General features: G+C 36.1%; 1 protein-coding gene across 2 annotated transcripts in view; it reads left to right on the top strand.

Moving 5' to 3' along the window:
* The window catches only part of LOC18105528 (transcription initiation factor TFIID subunit 2), a 31,776-nt gene extending 30,131 nt beyond the window's left edge, over nt 1–1,645 (top strand). For both annotated transcript variants that reach the window (XM_024586988.2, XM_024586989.2), the window contains one exon: nt 240–1,645. In XM_024586988.2, coding sequence (XP_024442756.1) covers nt 240–1,467 — 1,228 coding nt within the window. In that variant the 3' untranslated portion in view covers nt 1,468–1,645. The remainder of the gene's footprint in view (nt 1–239) is intronic.
* The last annotated feature ends 23,270 nt before the right edge of the window (nt 1,646–24,915 follow it).

Below are 24,915 nucleotides of genomic sequence, written 5' to 3'. Positions count from 1 at the left end.
AAAGCATCATTCACCACAATACTAAACACGGACAAAGTTTTTCAACCAGGTTGTAGTTGTCGTTCATGATAGCTCAAAATCCTCATTAATATGTTCTCAAGATTCCATTTTGGTCAAGGGAAATTTTTTAGTGGAGCTATTCTTATTTTGATTGTTAGAATTCATGTGTGTGCACGTGTTGGGTGCATTTACATCGGAAATAAAATTTTGATATATTAACGTTAATTGTTCCTTTTCAGGGCCGCAACACTTTATGGAATTCCCAGGGATAGAACATTATGTATTGGCGACTCAGAAACTTGCAGTGATCCAAGGAATATTTTTGCAGGTCTTGTGACAGAAACAAAGCCCCTGGAACCTCCTATGGAGATTCCAAAACTTGCACAAGATAATTTTGCCTTTCCAGAGGCTATAAAGGAAGCGGATATAATTTCCAACAAAGATCAACATAAGATGGATATGGCCATTCCAGAAGGTCCCAATGATCCAGATACGATTTCCAACAATCATAGACAGAAGATGGATCTGGCCATTCAAGAAGCTTCAGAAGAAGTAGCTGTGCCTGAAGCTTCAAAGGAAACAGACATCCCAGTAGCTTCAAAGGAAGAAGATAACATCTCCAACAGCCATGAGCGCAGACGGCCAGTTGTTAAGATCAGAGTCAAACATTCTGCTGCTTCCAGTAGAGCTGAGGAGACTGATATTCAAAATGTTGAGAGATCCCAAGGTGGGCACCATGAAACTGATCGTGGGGCCAGCAGCTCTGTTTCTGTGGATGCACCCCAGAGGATTTCAACTGAAGCTGTGAGTATTAGCTACCAAAATCTCGAGGAAGTCAACTCGTGTCTTGACCATGGTTCTCGGATGAGTGCTAGCATTGGCAGTGCAAAATTAGCAAGTGATGGTGACAATTTTGGAAAGGAACTCCAGTGCACTGCTGAATCAAGTAAAGTTTCTATGCACCCTCAGCCTGATGATCCATCATCACCTAGAGTCATGCAAGATAACCTTGTAGACACTGATGCACAAAGGTTTGCTAGTCTACAAACCCTCTCAGTTGAAAGAGTTAATCCTGATGGTGGTTCATTGGGTATCATGGCATCTTCTTCTCGAGGGAAAGAAAAGGAGAAGAAGAAGGATAAGGAAAAGAAGCGGAAGCGGGAAGATCACAAGGGGCACCGTGATGATCCTGAATATTTGGAGAGGAAACTGTTGAAGAAAGAGAAGAAAAGGAAAGAAAAGGAGATGACAAAGTTGCTGAGTGGTGGGGCAAAGGCTACATCAGTGGAGCTGCCAGGTAAGAATGAGAAGCCTACTATTAAGTTGGCAACAGTGCCATTGAAACCAAATCAACCCAGTGAATCCAAAGCAGTGGCCACGAACATTGAAACGAAGCCTGAGCCATCAGAAGGTACTTCTGTTCCCAAATTTCGAATTAAAATTAAGAATAGGACACTTAACAGTTAGTGCTGTAAGAAGTTATTAGCTATTTCCTCGTAGAAATTGCTCAGATGGAATCCCTCTGAATTTTTGGATCTTTAGTCTGTCCATGTCAGGAATTGGGTATTAATGTAATCGAAACCCATCTCTGTTGAAACAATTTGTGCTTGATTTTTATTTTTTGAAGCTTTCAAGCATTGACTTAGACTTGCCTGTTCTGTTTCCTTTTTAGTTCCAGTGGCTTAAAATTTATTAGGAGCTAACTTAGTTGAGGTAATGCATTAATTATCTGTATCCATGATACTAGAAAGGGATTGGAACGTGTTGGTTGTGAAAGTTATTTTTATTGGATTCTACTGCCATAGCCTGACACCGTCAAATTTCTCTGATCTCACTCGCGGTCTCTGTAGTTGGTGTTACTATTTATTAGGGGTGTTCACGGTTCGGTTTAAAATAAAAAAACCAACCGAACCGAATTACTTTAATTTTGTGAAATATTAACTGAACCGGACCGAAAACTGGTTCGAACCGGTCCGGTTCGGTTAAATCCGATTTTTTGGCAAAAAACCGGGAAACCTAATCCATGTGGAAATCAATGGCCCAGATCATTTCTCAAGGTAAAGACTCCATGTTAGCCTCTGATCATGATCATGATCGTGATTTACTCTTATCTAATACTAATATCAATAGAAGTAGTTTGGGTAAACAGTACAGTCGTTTTGATGCTCAAGTGCGTGCATTGCAATGTGATTTCGATACTTACTGTAGTGAACCTGAGGATAAGGAGGATTATGAGAAATGGAAATCAAGGGGTTTTGTGATTGATGAGAAAAAGGAGGAGATTGAGAGGTTTATTAGTGAAAATCGGGTGATCAGGGAGATTTATGGCGAGGTTGTGCCTAATAAAGTTGATGATGAGAGTTTTTGGAGCAGGTTCTTTTGTAGGATTTTTAAGTTGAACCAAGCAGAGGAGGCAGGCAGGGCTTTGCTTGTTAAACGCTGAAACACAGATAGCAGTGCAGTTGAAAATTGAAAGGAAACTGGGAAAGGAAGATTGAGAGGAAGATTGGGAATTTTTCTAGACAAGGAGACGGTTTTTTTGTGAGAGGTAGGAAGGTTATGTTAATTATTAGGGTTAGCCAGTTAGGTTGCAAATTAACTATTTATACCATAAATTTTTGTTAATTGTTTAGTGGGTCCGGTTTGGTTTGGTCCGGTTTCTGGTTCAAAACCGAAACCGAACCGGACCTGTTAAAATTTATGGTTTTGAAAATCGGTTTAATCGGTTTTTCATTTCGGTTTGGTTTTTTCGGTTAATTTTTCTTCGGTTTTATCGGTTTTCTCGGTTATTTTGAACACCCCTACTATTTATGATTTAGATATAGTTATGCTTAATTGCGGATGGTAATTTATTTGTAAAAGTTAGTGTCTGTTTGAGAGTGTGGTTGTGGTTGGTTTTTAAAGTGTTTTTTGTGCTGAAATGTATTAAAATTCAATTTTTTATTTATTAAAAATTACTTTTGAAATCAGCAATCAAAACGATCCAAAATATAAATAAATACTAATTTTTAATAAATAAAAAATTGAATTTTTAGGGCATGTATTGCCGTCTTAGACCTAGAAGGGTTTGTCCTGGTTTTTGTTAGTGCACTAGAACCTTTTTTGTTCGTGCACTAGAACTTTGATAACTCGGGAAGTGGATGGATTGACGTGCCATACCCTGAATAAAATGGATTTTGCTGGGAAGATAACCATATGTGATGAACAACACCTCCTAGATGCTTTTTGTGATGTGCTTGCTTCCCATTCCAACAAAGGGGAAAATACCCTCTCTTAAGATTTTCTGTCCCCCTCATTTCATCCTTTTCTACCCATCCATACCTGCTTTCATCATTTAGAAGGATGTAAATGTTATAACCGCCCTGATTTTTCAATGAAGCACATGATTGACATTTTGTCACTTCACTGTTATTACACAACTGGTGATTCATGTATATGATTAGCGCAAATGCTATCAGAAACCTACTTATTTTTCATGAAGCTGGCTTCGCTTTTGTAGAGCTTAACAATTTTTGCGCCAAATAAAGGTTCATGGGAGTATGATTTTTGGAGTCAAACTAGTTCCCGGTACTCATGGTCAAAACTTGCAAATTTGGTTAGCACAAGAACACATACGTGTACTTGTTTACAGGTTAGACATGGCGTTTCGTCAAGGCTTCATTTCTTTCCCGTTTGAAGTGTAGCGACAGAGAAGAACACAACCGAATCAGTCTGCTTGACATTAAGAAGATTTAGTGTCCACTTATCTAAGAGGTAATTCATTTTGGAGGTTGGGGGAATTGGAATCCAGTCTTTTGCTTGCTAAGGTGATCAACTCACGCTATTTACTTACTAATTAAGGGTTTGGTAACCAAAAGTTGAATGTGCGTTTGTATGGCCTACATCAAAAAGCCGAGAAGCTTTTTTTTTTTTCAAGCTTTTCTGGTTTGTTTTTATTGTAACATTTGCAACCTCGATTTCAACTGTGTTTTTAGCCATCAATGTAGTAGCTATAGCCACAGCCTAAAATTGACAGGTGAAAGAATAGGGTCTCCAGAGCAGAGAAAAAAACCCCTAGCTGCAGATCAAAGATTCTGTTTGTGGATCTTGGTCTTCGATTTGGATTTGGTTTTAGTAACAAAACAGTCGGTCAAAAGAGAGCTGCTACTTCTGTGTCATGGCCCCTACCAGCAAAGCTCTCTCGCGCGGCATAGAGAGATGGAGTTCATTGAACACCTACAGTCTTTTCAGAATTTAATCTCCTGAGTCTTGAGAATTGAGATAACTTGCAGGATTTGAGGAATATACAGGTCACAGGCTAATGAACTACAATCAACAATGTGTGTTGTTACTCATTTTTAGATACATGTAAAAAACAAAATTGTCGGTAAAAAACAAAAAATAACAATGATTGATTGAGAGAGTTCAAAAATATTAAGATTGAAATTTGACAATATATTTTTTACTGATAAAAACCTTATTGTTAAAAATTCAAATTTGAGGAAGAAAAATTCAAAATCAAATGTTTATGGATTTGATTAAATTTTATTGAAAGTTTAATTGAATTTATGGAGGGTTTGATTGCAAGAAAAATTGATTTTAAGTCAATTTGGGCTTTAATTTGAAGAAATTAAAGTTCAGGGGCCAAATTATAATTTTTAAGAGTTGATTTGGTCAAATCAGGGGCTTAATTGCATAAATATTGAAGTTTCATGGGCAATTAGAGACTTGATTGAAAAAATTCAAAACTAAGGACCAAACTGGAAAAGACGCGTAAATAGAGGGATTGAAATTGACTGAATCGGGGTCAAATTAAAAAAATTGAAAGTTTGTTGATCAATTGATGGTCAAAATACACAAATTCAAAACCAAGGACTAAAGTGAAAAAGACGCAACTTCATGGCTGACGATTAAATTTTTTAGGGATGCAATTGAATTGATTCTTAAAATCAAAATTGCAATTGAGGACTTGATTGAACAAATAAAAAATTAAGGACTTATTTGGAATTTGACACTTTTTTTGCGCCATTTGCTTTTAAATGAAACGACGTGTTTTGTGCAAAATGACGTCGTTTCATGCACTATTCACTAGAAAAAGGGAGCAAACATTGCTGTTTTGATGACACTGTTTGCCATCTTCTTCCCCTAGACGTATAGAGGTAGGGGAAGAAGAAGTTTGTTCCCCTGCATTTGTCTCTCTCCCTCTCCCAAAAACCAAAAAACTGACAAGACCCACACCCATAGCCTACCACCACGGAGAGAGAGGAGCTAAGGAGGAGAAATTTTGAGGGGATTTGAGAGGTGAAAAATAGAGAAAAAGTAGACGAAGAACAGGGGACGAGATAACTGAGAAAAAACAGAAAGAAGGAGAGGGAAGGAAAAGAACTAAACAAAAAGAAGAGAGAAAGAAGGAGACGAACAACAAAAGAGAATGAGAGAACAGTAGGGAAGAAAAAAAAAAAACCAGAGGGGAGGAAGAACAAACAAAAAGAGAAAAGAGAAGAAAAAACAGAGACTTGTGCTTCTGCACAGGGAAGAAGAAAAAAGGCAGCAACCACCGCTTGTCGCCACACAGTGCCACCATGAGCCGTCGTCAACGTTAGCAACGATGCGAACCTCACTGCTAGGTCAACCTTCTTCTTCTTCTTCCTCCACTATTCCTGCAAGTAAACAGTGGAGACTGAATTATAATTCCCTCTCCACTGTTCACGTTGCATGTGAACAATGAAGAGTCTCTCCATTGTTTTCTGGGCCGATGTAACGCCTGACGATTTTGTAAGCATTTATAATTAATTTCCTACAATTTGGTACGTAAAAAAAATACGGGTAATTTTTTTTTGGATTTATTTTACACTATAACGACAGGGTCTCCCCTATACCGGGAGGTCCCAAGTTATCGACAACTCATCTTGTGCATATCTCATGTTCATTCCATCATCAACGTATATCCATATCGCATCACAACCATAATTATTATTAATCATAATATATTGCAAAACCAGGGATTCATTTTAAACATATAATTTACAACACAAACTTGATTAATAACATTAATATTACGAGCATAAAATCTTGAAGGTCTCTAAGATTAAGATAAAGGAATACTAACATCATTCCTGTCATATAATTATCTAAAGAATATACAGCAACTTCCATTTCATCTGAGGTTAACACAGAAGAAGTAGGGATGCTAACCTTAAGTAATACAAAGGAATTGGAAATGCTAATTCCCTAATTCATACAAAAGAACTAGACATCTAGGACACTACTCCTGACGGGAATGAGAAAGACCTGCAACATCAAAATAAGATAATAATTACATTAAATAAATAAAATACAACCAGATAATGAAGGGTCACAACCACATGTAACTACGCATATATGTACCCACTTGATAGGGCATAATCATAGTTGATCCGCAAAAAAAGATCCTTTACTACATTTAATGCTTATCCTTCCACAACCTACTTATGGTTTTCTTTTCGATTATCACACATCAACTTTTGTCTGATTTACCCTTTTTCTTATTCGCCCCAAATTCTGAGGCAGTCGCTATCGACACTAATAACTTCTATTAGTGTCATTAGTCACCCTTACCCGGATAGACTAATCAATTCCTTAGCAATGTCGGCACCAACTTAATTGATCGATGCCATTGAGCTATTTCCAACCCGAAATAGTCAATTAATTACTCTCCATCACTTGGAGATGTTTTCGGAAATGCTGATGCCAAGTTCCCTTGACACCATTAACTTCCTCCTTAGGAAGTTAATCAAGTTATTATGAACTTGCCGATACAAACATTATTCGTCAGTATCATTAACTATTCGTGATATTCATTATATTTCCATCAAGGTCATGCCGATGTTAACAATATTTGTTAACATCATTAGCCGCCCCTATTCGAGGTCGCCTAATCAAGTCCATAGGCGATCGTTTTCTTTCTTCTTCTTCTGTTTTTTTTCCTTCTTCTTTCCTCTTTATATACATAATATAGACCATATCCAAACTCCAAATCCCGGAGTCTACAACCAAAATTTAGATTTCAAATCCATGTCCGTTTCATTGTATCTTTCCTTTCTTTAGTCATATTCACCGGGTGGACATATTCATATAATAATATTATTTCTCCTGCTTGTAAGCAACATTCACATATAATTAGTATTTGTTTCCCTACCCGTAGGCAACATTCACATTGTAATAACATTTCTTACTCATTGGCAACATTCACACAATAATAATATTTCTCCTACTTGTTGGTAAGTTTTACGCAACAATATTTATATTGCTCGTAGGCAATGTTCACATAGTAATATTTCTCATGATACACAGTAGTACAAAATTCGCATAATGTCTATCACATACTAGCATTACAAGAATTTAAACAATTTAAAGAAGTAAGGGGGCGACCCTTACCTTGAACTCCTGTTATACTTGCACTTGAGAAGTCGGGTCCCACTCTGTATGCTTCTCCTACATTCCAGTAGAACATCTTGAATCAACACTCAAACCCCTTTTCTGATTCTTTCATCACATCTATTATTTCACATGCCCAATTAGTTTCGAAAACAAGTTCATGGATAAACTCTTTTTATTTATCACTTCATTTCATTAAATTAGCATTCATTTACACTAACATTTAATGTTCAAACAACTCTATTTTTCATTAATAATTTTTAGTGTCTTATGACTCAGTTTTGCGTCAACGTCATTAGGTGTGCTATGACTTATAACTCCAAATAAAGCAAACATTTGTGTCAACAGAAAGGTAACACATTTATCTACAATCTTATGAAGGATCATGCATCATAATCCATCAATATAAAATCCCAAACCAAACTAGAAGTTAGACAACAACTCTGTCTAATAGGTTTCAGCCTGACCTCCTCTCAGTATTTTGCTCATATATAGAGTTCTATAACTCCAAATAAAGCACAATTTATGTCAATTAAAAGGTAACACATTTATCTATAACTTTCATAAAGGAATATGCATCATAATCTGTCAATATCAAATACCAAACCAATCTAGAAGTTAGAAAACAAATCTATCCAGTAAGTTCCAGCCTGATCTCCTCTCGGTATTTTGCCTATATATGGAGTTCTATAACTCCAATGGGGGTAATACCAGTGCCGAAAGTTAGCCAATTCATTTCTATACAACCGTTATATGAAAATGTGTGGCAAATTCCTTCAACTTTGATGTATAATATTAGTGGGAGTTCTGACCAACGAAACTGCCCTGTTACGAGCAGTTTGACCTTTCAACGGTGTTTTACCTGTTTCTGAAGTTCTATAACTCCAATTGAGACAAGATAAATTTCAAACGTTAGCTAATTCATTTATCTATAACTTTTATATGAAAATGTGTGGCAAATTTCTTCATCTTCGATGTCTAATATTAGTGGGAGTCCTGACCAACGAAACTATCCTGTTTTGAATTTGTATATTTAACAACCAATTTATCACTATAACATTCTTACACCTCAAGTTTCCCTTTTTCATTCTTTTTAATTTGTTTTATAACCATTGACTTCAACATACATTCATGACATAAGTAAGAATTTACATGGAAACACTTTCCTAACAATCAATGCAAGCTATAAACATTTCTCACATAATCATTGCTTAATTTAACATTTAACATATATGCTCACAAGAATTTCTAAATGTACTTGTCTTATACAATAAATTTCAGCATACATTTAAAATGTAAAATGATCAAATACCTATTCTTTTCAACATGTAAGCAATAAAGATTAAATTGGAGAAGTCCCCTCTTTATCCTCCCTTTTTGGCCGAAACTTACATGGCCTTGGAACCCAATTGTTATCATCAATTTCTCATAATTTCCAACATTTTATATGTCAAATGGACCTCTATTTCTCACCCTTATTCATAATTTTTATTTCCCCCAAATTATGTATGAACATTAGAAGTTAAAATTTGGGGTTCTTCCAAATTACTCACCAAAACCAACATAATAAAGAAAAGGGTTAAAGAATATGTCTCACTCTTTGAAGTTCATACCCAATTTGGAGTGCCCTTGAGAATATATTCTTCAAGCTTGTTCTTCTTCTTCAAGAACCCATACCTAATCACTCAAGCTCCTTTCCTCTAAACAAGTTTTCCCTTCACAAATTTCGGCCCAACACTTTTTCGTTCAAAAATCACTCGTAAAACTCTAACTCACTCTTTGGGAAGGTGTTTGTAAGCTCTCAAAATGAAGGATTTTTGAAATGGTTCTCTCTCTCCCCTTTTATTTCTTCTGTCCAGTGTGAATCAGAGAGAGGATTAGTGAAATTCTGCCAATTTACAAAATACCCTTAATGAGTCAATGTGTAAATTTCTGTATTTTGTTTTCTTACCATCGTTAGTTTTTATATATATTTCTGAAATCCGATTACTCTAAAATGTTAGGCTCAGATAAAATAGTAAGTCTACAAAGTCTCTCTAAAATTTCAGCCCGATCCAACGGTTAGATTGAGAGATATAATCGATACCGTAAAACTGGACAGTCGGTGTCTTTCACGTCAAAACCCGAATTTCATGCTTTAATTTATTCACTTGGAACATCATGAATTTTTTCCTAATTTTTTACTCATTAAATTCAATATTACCCCATCCGTCACTGATTTATAAAAATAATCCTTTTATCCTATGAGGCTCTTCTTCGGTTTCGCTAACATTACAAATTTTAATCCAAAATTCATAACTCTTATTTCGACTTCCACCATACCTTTAAATTTATTTATGGAGCTTATTCTCTCCCTTACATATCGCATTTATTATTATTTTTTTCTACTATATATTCATTTATTTTCATATTGAGTTTCCATTACTCATCGAGGCTTTTCCTTTTTTTTACTACGATCCTATGTTTATGCAGGGGTTTACAGCCGGACATTGCCGGCCCAGACTGAAATGGTTGGTCGGGTTCGACTCAGTTCAAAAAAAGAGAAAAATATCATTAGGCCGAAACTGACGTAGCACTCTTCTGGGCCGATGCTACCCAACACCTTTAAGCCGACCTCGACCCAACCCCAACTCCTTTAGGCCGACCTTAACCCAATTTCTTCTAGGTCAATTTCGTCCCAGCCAGGATGGGCTCAACCCATATATTTGGGCCAGCCCATCCCCTTATATAAATATTCCAAAAATATTCTTTCAAAATTTGTGATTTTCCCGTGTATTTTATATCAATTTTGCTTAATATTAGTTTGTATTTTTATACTATAAAGATACAAATCTGGTATTAAAATACCTGGTTTTCTCTGAAATATTGCAAAAACATTTATATGGAAAAACAACAAAAAATGTCTTGTTTTCATGTATACAACCAAATCTCTCAAAGATACAAAAATCATATCGTATTTTCATACAACAAAAAATCAAAAATATATATGTATTAGCATGCATTTTTGGCTTTAATAACCAATTTATTAAAGCCATGAGAACTAGGCCAACATTTCAAAAATACCAAAAAAATTATTTTGTTTTCTTTTAATATTTGAGATTTCGAACTTATACATAAAAAATATTTCTAATATTAAATAAGAGTTAGTACTTCTTTTTTCCGATATTAAAACGATTAGGTTTTACCCATTAAGATAAGGATCTCCATATCGAGGAGGACTTGTCTTCAACTTTAGACAAACCAACAATTAGAAAACACAATAACCCCTTAGCATATATTAGACAATTAAACAAAGCAACTTACCTTAGGTAGGTGTATTTGGGGTGTTAATACCTTCCCTTTACGCAATCAGTCATCGTGCCCAATCTCTAAGACCAGTTAGGGTTCTTAGTAACCAAATACTAGGTGGCGATCATTCCTTCTTTCCACTAAGAAAACACAAGAAATCCTTGTCTAACCCATTTCCCAATTTTTCTGATACCTAGATACCATGAGAGTGGACGCATTCGCCGCAATGCCACACATGCGTGATAGAATGATGACTCCACTAGGGACCTTGTGGACTAAGCTTTGTTTTTGTCTAATTATTGTATTTTATTGTTGGGTTTGTGTGTTTATTTGTTAATATGCATTTCCTTTATTTATTTGCTTATGCGCTTTAAATTCTGTACATATTTGTTCATGCATTGTCACTACATTTGACAGTTTTACCGATCGAATTTTTCCATCGGCGTGAGATTACCATTCTGTTGGTGAAACATTTATCAACAAATTCACCGACGGAATGCCTCTGTCGGTATAACATTCGTCGGTAATTCTATAATTTGTCGTTAATTCTGTCGGTAAAAAAAAGTTATAACCGATGGTTTTACAGACATAAAATACATGCCAAAAGAAAAATTACCCACTGGAAATATGCTGACTAAATAATTCCATCGGCATATGTTCGTCGATGATTATGGCATATGCAATAAATTTTTCCCATCTCTTTGGAAAATACAGATGAATTTAGTCTGTCGGTATTCCCATCAATAAATCACCGATAAAATTAGTCCATCGGTGATTGTGGCATATGCAGTAAAGTTTTTCCAACTCTCTGTAAAATACTGATGGATTGACGTCGTTGGTAACTCCGTTTGTAATAATTAAAAAATATTTTTAAAAATAAAATTTATAGAATAATTAATATAAAATTGTATAGAATAATAAAAAAAGAAAATAATTAAACAAATAAAATTGTATAAAATTGAAATATGTAAAAATAAATTTGAATAATATAAAATCCATATATTCATTACAATTTTATTTGCACAAATAAAAATTAAACTAGAAAAATGGTTGAGTTGGAGGAGGAGAAGGAGGAGGCTGGTTGTTCCCAGGACCATACGAACAAATAGGGGACGCACGCGTACCACCTATCTGTGATCTCATGTCCATGACCATTTGGCGGAGTTGTTCATAATCCACCGAGAGTTCGCTCATAATTTTCAGTGAGATGAGATAGATGTCATTAAAATTAATTTTACCATTCACTTCGCATGTGCAATGAACGGAATGGAGCCGCCGATGTGTGTGGTAACCGAATCGTGATTTTGTCGGTTCCGATTCTCGACATTGGACTGTGAGCATCGTGTGAACCGCTCAGACATCACGTGCTGAATATACTGCACCCATATATCCTCTAGGATGTATGGTGACCTGAAATCCCTCCAAACCACCACGTCATTCCAACCTGGTAGAGTGTTATCTCTGGTGTATTTTTTTAACTTTTTTCTGTGCTTTATACCAAAAGTCACGTAGCCTACATGATACAAATGTATTTTATATAAGTTACTTACAAATTAGATTTTAATATATATATATATATATATATATATATATATATTAAAATCTAATTTATAAGTGTTATCAACCTGGTAGAGTGTTATCTCTGGTGTATTTTTTTAACTTTTTTCTGTGCTTTATACCAAAAGTCTCGTAGCCTACATGATACAAATGTATTTTATATAAGTTACTTACAAATTAGATTTTAATATATATATATATGTATATATATTAAAATCTAATTTATAAGTGTTATCAACCTGGTAGAGTGTTATCTCTGGTGTATTTTTTTAACTTTTTTCTGTGCTTTATACCAAAAGTCACGTAGCCTACATGATACAAATGTATTTTATATAAGTTACTTACAAATTAGATTTTAATATATATATATATATATATATATATATATATATATATATATATCATATTGTTTTCGATGTTACCTAGTTGCAGCGTGATTCTCCTACACCCTCCTCGCAACATTGTCATTTGCGCTATGCCACTCGAATTTGTTCCTTGTATAAATAATTTATTAAAAATAAATCAATAATTTCAATATAATTTAAAAAATAGTTAAAATTTTAAGTTAACATTAACCTTAAATCTTCTAGACCATGCATCGATATAAGGTTTCCAATCAGGATGTCTGGAAACCTGACTCTATTGAAACAATGGAATCTCCATCGATGATTTAAACGCCGATATTATTACTCAGGCTGCTTCAATGTTTGTCAACCTGAAAATCGATAAAATTAATGAAATATTAATTAGTTGTTCACAAATTGTTAAACACAAACCAATTCAAATCAAAACAAACTTACATTGAAAGGTTGTCCTTCCAATGTGCCTCGTACTTGCTGGAGAATTGACCCCGCTGTGAAGAGATACTGCCTTTATGTTGTGGAACCGCGCTGGAAGAGGCAACATCATGAGTCGACGCAAATGTCTATTCTTGGTCGGCACCTAATGACACATCATCATCATTGCTATTTGAAGTATAATTACATAATCAAATTTGATTTTTTTAAAAAACATTCGGTAGCACATCCCCTATAATGTAGACTACCCAAAATGTTGAAACCTGCAAATATTCAAAATATCATGCCACAATCCAATTGATTTTATTTTATTTCTACCAGAAATTTTGAATTATTCAATTTCATCACATTTTCAACATGATAATATAATGTTTCTAATCATAAAATAGAGAAAAAAATCATGTATATAAGCTAACATCTATACAAATTTAACAATAAAATAGAGAAAAAAAATAAAATTTATTCCTATATATTCAATTAATATTTATACTATAAATTCAACAATAACAGTTAAAAAAAAACAATTAATCATTATTGCAATAAAAACAATAAAATAGGCAACAAATTAATACAAAAACAACTATAGGCTTTAGGAATAAAAAATGCTTACCTTAATGGTGTGTTTACTTTTAAACTTTATCTACGTACAATACAAAAAGAAAAGAAAAAACAAAAATATATTGTTAATAAACCAAAAAAAAGATGATGGGTTTTATATTGTGTTTTTACCGATAAAATCACCGACATAATATGAAATAATATTAATTTTAATTGATATGTTGGTGATTCCCTCGGTAAATTCACTTTGAAATTTTAATTTCGCACTAATTTTTTTTTTAAAAAACCCTCCAGAATTTTTACAGTCCATCGGTAATTCCCTCGCTAATGTTAAATAGTACACACGATCAAAGATGCATTAATTACCCGCGCTTTGGGTTACGCAATTCATCGGTGGTCCGTCGGTAATTCCATCGTTAACCTGCAACTGACTCAGAGGACTTTAATTGACATCACCGACATGATATGTGAACAGTTCCCTCCATAGTTATTAAACCCGGCCCGGGGGTTGACCCGGCCAAGGGGCCGGGTCCCGGGTTTCATGGGTCAACCCGGGTCAACTCGGGTCAACCCGGATCAATCTGGAAAAATTAAAAAAAATTTAAAGTTTTAATATTTCATATGAAAAAATCCATGTAAATATAAGTTATACATATTGTAAACAATGAAGTTTAAAAGAATATTTTAATTTTTTTTTTATCCCACATTAAAAAGATATTATGTTAAGCTTAAGTTGAAGTATTTAAACCAAAAAAGTTTTTTATCCCACATCGAAAAAACATAACTTCTTTCTTGGAAACATAGAGTATATAAACTAATAGGTTTCAAATCCCACAATGAAAAAACATAACTTCTTTCATGGGAACATAGAGTATATATACGAAAGGGCTTCAAATTCTACATTGAGAAGATACTATGTTATCCTTTAAAGTTGAAGTATTTAAATCAAAAGGTTTTTTTATCCCACATTGAAAAAACATGATTTTTTTCTTGGGAACTGTTGTAACCCATTTTTGGGTCCCCACAAATATAAAAAATATATATATAAAAAAAAGAATTTGAACAGTGTCGTTTTGACACTGTTCCTCTACCCGCCGCGCGCCCTGCCGAAATCAAGGGAGCCGAACCTCGACAGTCACGCCCAATGGCCGACCAGCCGCAGCATGATTTGCTCCCAAGGCGCACTAGCAAAAGGGACCAAGTCCTTTCCCCCCTATAAAAAGGAGAGGCCCCGAAAGAAAGAGGAGAAAAAGAGAAAAGGGGGGGGGGGTGAGATGGGAAGGACGAGAGGTAGAGTTTTGAACGAGAGAGAGGGATCTTTTGAAACTGAAAGGGGAGGGAAGTTTTGAAACAAAGAAAGCTACTGTGAGAGGATGGGAAGAGAGGAAACGAGATAGAAAAAGAGAAGGGGAGAAAACGGGGAAGCTTTGAAACAAAGGGAGGGAAATACAAACACATCAACACTGCCAATAACAGCGGCACCACCACTGGAAAGAAACCACGCAAAACGCAGCAGAGAAGAGGAAGAACAACCACAGCCAGCCGCCGCGACACCAACGCCACTTGGAGCGGGAACCCAGCAGCAACACCAGGAGAAGAGCAGCAGCAGTAGCAACACCAGGAGCCGCACCAACGCTCCCAACGCCATCATCATCTCCTCCATCCCAGCAGCAGCAGCAATACTAGGAGGAGGAGCAGTTGCAGTAACACGCCAACTGCACCAGCATTGCCAAACGCCACCACCATCCTGCCGCAGTTCATCACCTTCCTCCCACTCGGCGTTGTTGCTTGAAGAAAAAGGGAGCGCCTGCCTCGCGAGCAGCAGGGGAAGAAGAAGAAGAAAACAGCTGATGTCATCGGGCGTCCTCTCCATTGCCACCAGCACCATCAAAGCTGCCAAACAACAGCAGAACCACCGCGAGAGGGAAGAGCACCGTGAGAAACAGAAGAAGAAAGGAGAAGCAGAGGAGAACAGAGTAAGGGAAAACACAATGAAGAAAGGGAAGAAAATCTCACCACCGTCCAAGCCATTCCCAGGCCGCCGCCACCAGCGCCACCCTAGAGCCACTGCCAGCTGCTGCCTCCCTCCCCGTCATGGATAACAGCCCTGTACCGTGAGAAGAAGCAGAAGAAGCAAAAAAAAACAGAGACAGACAGAGGAAAAGCAGAAACAGAGGAGAAAGGAGGAGAAGCCGCCGCTTGGAACCACCGTCAGAACCACCGGAAGACATTGTTTCCGCCACCAGGTTTGTTTCTGCATCACTAGGAGTGTTCGCCATCGTCTTCAACATTGTTTCCGCCACCAGGTTTGTCCCCTTTCTCGTCGCTGTGCGGACCATTTTCTCGCATTCACTGTTCAAGTGAAATATAATTCACTTGAACAGTGAAATGCTATTTCACTGTTCATGTCTAATATAATTCACGTGAACAGTGAAATGCTATTTCACTGTTCACGTGAAATATAATTCGCGACCTGGTAAGGCTTGCTGGGTTCAGCCCAGCCACATGGGCCGAGCTAGGTCCGGCCCAAAAAATAAAAATAAAAATAAAAATAAAAATTCTTCAAAAATTATTTCAAAAAATATGTGATTTTGTTGTAATTTTATTACTGTATTTTGATCAATACCGGTTCGTATTTTTATACTATAACGATACAAATCCGGTATTAAAATACCCGGTTTTCGTCAAGACATAAAAAATAAAAATAAGTTAAAAATGTTTTGTTTTCGTGCATACGGCCTAGTCTCTCCAACATATATATATAAATATTATAACATCATATTTTCACACAACAAAGGAAATTTCAAAAACAATATATGTATTATCATGCATTTTAGCTTTAATAACCAGTTTATTCAAGCCATGAGAACTAGGCCAATATTTCAAAAAATTCTAAAAAATCTTTTTGTCCTCTTTTAGTATATGGGATTACAAATTTAGACGTAAAACATATTCCTGATGTTAAAAATATGATTTTTTACATAGACGCTAGAACGGTTAGGTTTTACCCGATAAGATAAGGACCTCCTTATTGAGGAGGACTTTTCTTGAACCATAGACGGACCCACAACTAGAAATACAATAACACCTTAAGCTTTTTTATCATACAATCAAGCAATGCAGCTTACCTTAGGTAGGGCGTATTTGGGGTGCTAATACCTTCCCTTTACGCAACCAATCCCCGTACCCGATCTCTGAGACCAGTTAGGGTTCCTAGTGACCAAAATATTAGGTGGCGACTCCCATACCATCTCTCACTGCTAAGAGACAAAGAATTCCTTGTCTCCTCATATTTACCAGATATATATATCCCCCCATACATTCGAGGGTGGACGATCGCCGCGACGTCGCTCACGTGCGACAGGAACATAGAGTATATATACGAAAGGGCTTCAAATCCCACATTGAAAAGATATTTGTTATCCTTTTAAGTTAAAGTTTTTAAACCAAAAAGGTTTTTTATCCCACATTGAAAAAACATGATTTTTTTCAAGGGAACATAGAGTTTATATACTAATGGGTTTCAAATCCCACATTGAAAAAACACAATTTTTTTTCATGGAAACATAGAGTATATATACGAAAGGGCTTCAAATCCCACATTGAAAAGATACCATGTTATCCTTTTAAGTTGAAATATTTAAACCAAAAGGTTTTTTTATCCCACATTGAAAAAACATGAATTTTTTCTTGGGAACATAGAGTATATATACGAAAGGGCTTCAAATTTCACATTGAAAAGATAATATGTTATCCTTTTAAGTTGAAGTATTTAAACCAAAAGGTTTTTTTATCTCACATTGAAAAAACATGACTTTTTTCTTGGGAACATAGAGTATATATAGTTATATACTAATGGGTTTCAAATCCCACATTTGAAAAAAAAAACCGGGTCTCGCCTGGGTCGCTCGGGTTTAACCGGGCTGTTGCCCTAGCTGCTCTTTTAGTAAACCCGAACCGGTCCAGCCACCGGGTCAACCGGGTCCTGGGTCGACCTGCCGGGCCGGGCTGGGTTTAATAACACTGGTTCCCTCACATCTAGAATACACCGACGAACACAAACCATCAATGTTTTCATCGGTAATATGCACAGTGATGACAGATTGTGTCTGTATTCCCTGTATATCCGCCCTGCAAATACTTAAATTGAAAGTTGCACGCACAACACTATAATAGGAATTCACATAACAATTATAAAATAAATATTTCTTTGTATATAATTTCATCCATAAATATTATATGTTCTAATAGTTAGTTAGAATTATCTTCTTCTTCTTATTCTTCTTCTTCAATTGAATTGTCATCAGCTCCATCGCAATCTTCAACGTTGATAACATTGTTATCATCATCTTCATCGACTTGTGCTTGTTCATTGAAGCTCAGAACAACATTTAACTCCTCAGCTCAACATCAACAAGACTATTATCGAAGACGCAAAAAATTGAATTTTTTTCTAAGTCAATCAATGGAGCAAATTGATATGGTTCAACCAACTTAGTAACTTGAAAGACATCATCTCCCACACTTGTGTCTTCGTTCTCATCCTGAACAACCTCGACACGACCCCTGGGTTTCATTTTTAAAATGGATAATCAATCAACTCTTGAACGATCATTTCTAAAGGAAGATGTGTATGTGTAATAAATTTGCTGGCATTGCTTGGCGAAAACAAAGACATCGTTTACGTTGCGGAGTCTAGCTTTTGAGTTAATTTCAACCAGACCATAATAGCAGAATGGCGACTCCACTGGGAAGCAACCTCCAGCAGTGCCACCATCAGCCTCTCACCATCTTCCTCCCTTGCTGCAACAATGTGAAAAAGGAGAAAAACAGCAGCACTGGTTGCCACAACCACTGAGCCACGACATTAACTCCTCCGCCACCAGCAGTGCAACCAACAACAGCAGCCACCATTAGAAATAGAAGAAGAAAGGAGAAGCAGGAGACAGAAGTGGGGAGAAAAAGAAACACAGAAAAACAGAAACAGAGGAGAACAGAGTAGAAGAAAAAACACAGAGAAGAAGAAGAAAGGCCGACCACCATCCAAGCTGTTCTCCGGTCAGCAACCGCCAGCAGCACTGCCTCGAAGCCACCGCAGGTCCACCCCTGTTCCTTCTTCTTCTTCTTCTTCTTCTTCTTCTTCTTCTTCGCTGCACCGTCTCCACTGTTCTGTGTGAACAATAGAGAGTGAATTAATTCACTCTCTACTGTTCACTGGGCCTGACAAGTCCGGCGCAACCCAAAATAAGTGAGTCGGGTCCAGCCCAGTCCATAAAAAAATTCAAAAAAACATTTCCGAAAAAAATTGTGATTTCCTCACGTATTTTTCTACTAAATTTTGCTTAATATTGGTTTGAATTTTTATATCGTAAAAATACAAATCCGGTATTAAAATACCCGGTTTTCATCAAAACATAAAAAAACATGTTTTTGTTTTCATGCATACGGCCAAGTCTCTCAAAGCAAAAAAAAAATCATATTGTATTTTCATACAACAAAGAAAACTTCAAAAAATACATTTTAGCATGCATTTTGACTTTAATAACCAGTTTATTAAAGTCACGAGAACTAGGCCAATATTTTAAAATTTTCAAAAAAAATTATTTTGTTTTCTTTTAGTATCTAGGGTTATGACCTTATACGTAAGATGCATTTCAGATATTAAATTCTTTTGTTGACGTTAGAATGATTAGGTTTTACCCGATAAGTTAAGAACCTCCTTACAAATAAGGGCTTTTCTTGAACCATAGACAGACCAACAATTAGAAAACACGACAAGACCTTATTTTTTCATTAGACAATCAAACAATGCAGCCTACCTTAGGTAGAGCGTAGTTGGGGTGCTAATACATTCCCTTTACGCAATCGGTCTCTGTGCTTGATCTCTGAGACCAGTTAGGGTTCCTAGTGACCAAAATACTAGGTGGCGACTCCCGTTCTAATTTTCCACTAATAAAAGACAAGAATTCCTTGTCTCTCCATATTTGCCAGGTAGATACAAATACTTGAGCGAGAGTGGACGATCGCAGCAACGCCGCACACATGTGACAATACTCACTATGATATTGCAATTCAACGACCTCTTTTTTAATTTATTATAATAGTCAATTTCAAACTCCCTACAAGTCGATCCCTTAACATCAACACCACTATTATATGTCTTTCTTTCATATCCGTATTCTTTAGTATGAAACACATATCCATTGACAAAATACTCGTTGTAGCACTTCACTTTTCTTTCAGGATCCAGGCTTAGTAAAGACAATGAAGTACTAGCATTCCTTCCCATTTGATAAACCTTGTACATGAAGTACAATAATGAACACTAAACAAGAATTATGTAACAAAATTAAGTACAATGATAGATAATGAGTTAGTGATAGTACTTACATGTGTTTTGAATCACGTGGCAAATTGTTCATCTTGTAATCAAAAGATTTGAGATTCCGTTAACTGTGAGTTATTAGACAGTAAATATTGTTGATGTTGCCTACAAGGTTTTAAAAAATGTATGAGTTTGTGATATTATAATAGATAAATAGTCAATTCACAACCAAGTTTAAGTAGTATATATACTTGCCAAATAAAAAGTCAGTTCATCGCAGTTAAATAGCACATAATTATGTGCTTGTTTGAATTTTATTTTAGACAAATATCTTCCTCTTACAACATTTTTAGGTGTGGGTTGTCTAGGATTGGATAATATTGACAAGTTTCCACTTAAAGGCACTTCACCACCATCATCATGTCATGGAATGCGGTTGATTCTTGTTCTCAAATGAGGCTCGAAATAGTATGAGATAAATATTGAGATCTCCTCAAAAATATATGCCTCACATATTGAAGCTTCAACATGCACCTTCTTCTTAACCTTTTTTCTTAAGATTGAAAAGGTACCTGCATAGAATTAAACAAATATTTTAAATTATAAAAATCAATGAAAATACATTAGCAATACATTGCATTTATAATATCTAACCTCTCGAATGGATACATCCATCTATACTGGATCGGGCCTCCAACTTTGGCCTCATATGATTAATGTATGAGTAGATGCTTTATAGAGTCCAAAAAAGGATGGAGGGAATATCATCTCAAGTTTGCATATTGTCTCGATGATATTCGTTTCAAGCCTCTCAATTAGTTGTGTTTGCAACTTGCTGGAGCATATATCTATAAAGAAATGACTAATTTCTATTAGTGCATCTCATATTCCTTTTGCCAATAAATCACGATATGCTAGTGGAATGAGTGTTTGCATAAACATGTGGCAGTCATGGCTCTTCATTCCATATAATCTACATTCCTCCAAATTAACCAACCTTGATATGTTCAAGGCATGTCTATCGGGAGTCTTAAGTCATTGGGAGACTAGTAGTTGTGGATTATTCTTTAAGGCGAAGTTTGCTTTCGGCTTTGCGACCCATGACCCATAAAAAACCAACTCTTTATTTTTATGGTGACAAAACAATGCTATATTCATTCTAGCCTTGATGTTGTCCTTTGTCTTCCCCTTCACGTCCATGACCATGTTGAAAATGTTTTCAAACACATTCTTTTCTATGTGCATGACGTTAAAGTTATGACGGAGGAGATTGGTCTTCCAATATGGAAGCTCCCAAAAAAAAACTTCGTTTTACCTAGTTATGGGTCAAACCAAAACCAAGAAACTTCTACTTACCAGATTAGAAACCAAACACAATATCACTGTACTCTGACACTACATCATGCTATTCTTCACCAGAAAGACGTGGGGGTGCAACATCTTTTTTAACTATGCCAACAAAAAAATCCTTTTTATTTTTTCTGTACTTGTGATCTGTTGGCAAGAAACGCTAGTGGTAGTAAAAAAAAAGACGCTTTACCCTTGTTTGTTAGCGTGAATGCCTTGTTGTTTTCCATGCAGTATGGACATGCTAGTTTTCCATGCGTGCTTCAATCAGAAACCATTCCATAAGCTAGAAAATAATTGATAGTCCACATCAAAGCTGCCTTCATAAGAAAATTTTGTTTTCTCGATAAATCATAAGTCAAACCCCAAAGGACCACAATTGTGTCAGCTCATCAATCAATGGTTGAAGACAAACATCTATATTCCAACTCGGACTGTTAGGATCGGGTATGACCGTAGATGAAAACATGAACTCCAGCCTCATACACATCCCCGGTGGTAAGTTGTAAACTATAAGTATAACCAACCAACTAGAATAAGGAGTAGCAAATGACCCGAATGGGTTGAATCCGTCTATACACAACCCAAGATGCACATTCCTTGATTTAACTGAAAAGTGAGGATGCACACTGTTAACGTGTTTCCATGCTTCACCGTTAGAAGGATGCACCATCATTCCATCCATCACATCATGTGATTGGTGCTATGTCATGTGCTCAATAGTCTTTGGTGACATGAATAACCTCTGCAATCTAGGTGTGATTAGGAAGTATCTAAGTTTTTTAAATACTACAAGAGTCTTTCCTATGTCAGTTCTGGGTTTGTAACGGGAATGCCCACATGTCATGCACTAAGTTAGCTCAACATTTTCAAGGTAGTACAATATGCAGAAGTTTGGACACATGTTAATTTTTTGGTATCCTAAACCGAGGGGTTTCATCATGGATTTAGTAGAGAAGTTTTATTTCAGCCTGTTCCCTTTAGATAAAATGCTTTTCGCCATTTTACAATTCTGTCATAACCAGCCTCACTCAACCCATAATCTAACTTGATGGTGAACACATGTGCAACGACCGATAATTTACTATGATTTATGCAACCATCCTATAATGTTTCATCAGAATCTTTCAAATGATCAAAAAACCTGGTCGCGTCTGTATTAGGTTCTTCTTCTACGATTGGACCTTGACCGACATTACCTTGATTCATTCTCATTGCATCCATAACCATATTCCTGTAAGGATTACTGTTGTCATTTACAACTCCATGCACGTTGCTAGCATTAGAAGGTGACCCAACCATCCTTTCGTTATGAACAAATAGTTTTCCGTGTGCATACCAACACATGTAATCCTCCATGAACCCTTTGTGTAGAAGATGCATCGTTACAACATCTAGATGAAGAAACTTTTTTATTTTTACACCTCCTGCATGGACACCTAATACCGCCTCCACTAATATTTCTCGGAATAGATGTTGCGAAATTAATAAAACTCTGAACCATATTACAATAATCCATCCTCCACAATCCTTGTGATGAATCTCGATACATCCATGAACGATCATCCATGACTTCTATCGAACCTCTATAAAATAATGATGACAACATGTATTAATTAACTACGTTAAGTAAATAAAATTGCAAAAATATTGGTTTAGCTCAAGATTATCCAACTTACTTTCAAACTTCTCTTAAAATATTCATTATCAATTATCTACGTACATACAAATTTTTACACATTAATTTATGGAAATTACAACTCGGCAATAAAATTGACAAAAATTAAAACAGACTCGTTAAACAAGTCATTATTTATTTCATCACAACACATCTAAGACGGTAATTTGACATAAGTTTCAACAATTTACAAACAAATACAATTTTATAAAATCTAAAACAAAACATAACAAGTATAAAATTAGAAATCCATACTACAAGTTTGTTTGAAAAAAAACAATAAAACAAGTAAACACCCCAACAAAATACATTTACTAAAAAAACAATCAATAACAAAATTGACATTTTAAAATTATGTTAAAAAGAAGAAGAAAATAGATTTACTTACTAAAAATGAAATTAAAATTCATAATAAATCAGAACACGGATGTTGTGACTACAAAAGTTAAAGAACTATGAGTTGTGTTGAGATGAAGGGGGATATTTTGGGGGGGGGTTGTTAATAGTGGGGGGAGGTTGTTTAGATGTAGGGGGGAAGAAGAAGGAGAAATAGGGGAGGGGAGGGGAGGGGAAGGTTGATGGCTGTTATATATTAACTATTACTGATGGAATTACTAACGAAATATACATGTCTGTAAATTCATCGGCCATCCTGTCGGTGAAGTAGACACATCATTGTACAAATATCTCTATTTGAATCCCACTGTAATTCCATCGGTAAAATCATCCACAAAAACTTCCATGTCATCGCATTGATTTGTTTTTTAAAATTCTTTATATACTGTCTGTGATTCCTTTAGTATATACCAATGAAATGTTTCTATCGGTATATACTGATAATTTTAGCAAGGGAAAAAATTCGATCGGTAAATATCACCGCAAAATACCGACAGAAACATTCCGTTGACAATTTCGTTTGTATCATAGTTTTTAAACCCGGCCCGGTCATCAGGTCGGCCGAGTCAATCCCTATTTTAAAAAAAATTCAAAACGGCGTCGTTTTAGTAAAAAACAAAAGTCAACGGGTTACAACCGGGTTTTTGACCGGGTTTTGCCGGGTCAACCCGCCGGGTCGGCCGAGTCATGACTTTTCCTATTTTTTCATCAACTCGGCCCGGTTCTAGCCCCGGGTCGGCCGGGTCCCGGGCCGGGCTGGGTTTCAAAACTATGGTTTGTATTCATTGAATTTCTAGTACTATGCATAGAATTGCCTCATGCATCACGTCTTAAATTTTCAAGCACACAGAAGTTTCTAAGTTAGGTGGGGGGATTAACGATATGCCCTATAACTATTGGTCAGGATTTATATGCGTGAAACACCCAACTAATATCTGAGTGCCTGCTTGGTAACAGTGGACATAGCCTGCTTGGTAACAGTGGGCATATGTGCCTTAACCATTTCTCGCAACGCCCCCAAACTGTCTTTACAAAAATTGTCACTGGGCAGATATGAGACCCTTTCGAGACTAAATAGTCAACATACCCTTTGTCCCACATAAAGATTAAAACCTATCAAAAGAAAATTGAGACTATCAAAGGTGAAGTAGCTAGACTCACAAATTAGCTTAAACAAATGCTAAGCTTCAAGAATGGAAAGGCAACGTCTGCACAACATCTTGTGGAAACACCGTCAGTCCATTTCCCACACATAAGGAAAAATAATTAACTCTTCTCCTTAGCACTCCACTAGCAGCGGCAACAACACCGAAGTTGCACCTCTTCTCCTCCTTTTTAGTCATGAATAGTAGTAGCAACGCCTTCAGTCATCAACGAAAGACAACATCCTTTCTTGTTTAGCTGCACCGTTAGTTGTTCACAACCTTCACATCACCTTCCAGTAGCATCCAACAACTGCCAACCTTCTGTGCTATGAGTCAGGACCTTCTTCCCAGCCACCTCTATCGTGAGCTTCATTCCAGTCCAGTAGAACAGGATATGGGTTTGAAAAACAAGAGTTGATGTTGACTTTC

Source organism: Populus trichocarpa, chromosome 15, assembly GCF_000002775.5.
Source record: "Populus trichocarpa isolate Nisqually-1 chromosome 15, P.trichocarpa_v4.1, whole genome shotgun sequence".
Taxonomy (NCBI): Eukaryota; Viridiplantae; Streptophyta; class Magnoliopsida; order Malpighiales; family Salicaceae; genus Populus; species Populus trichocarpa.
This window is presented reverse-complemented; position numbering and strand designations above follow the sequence as displayed.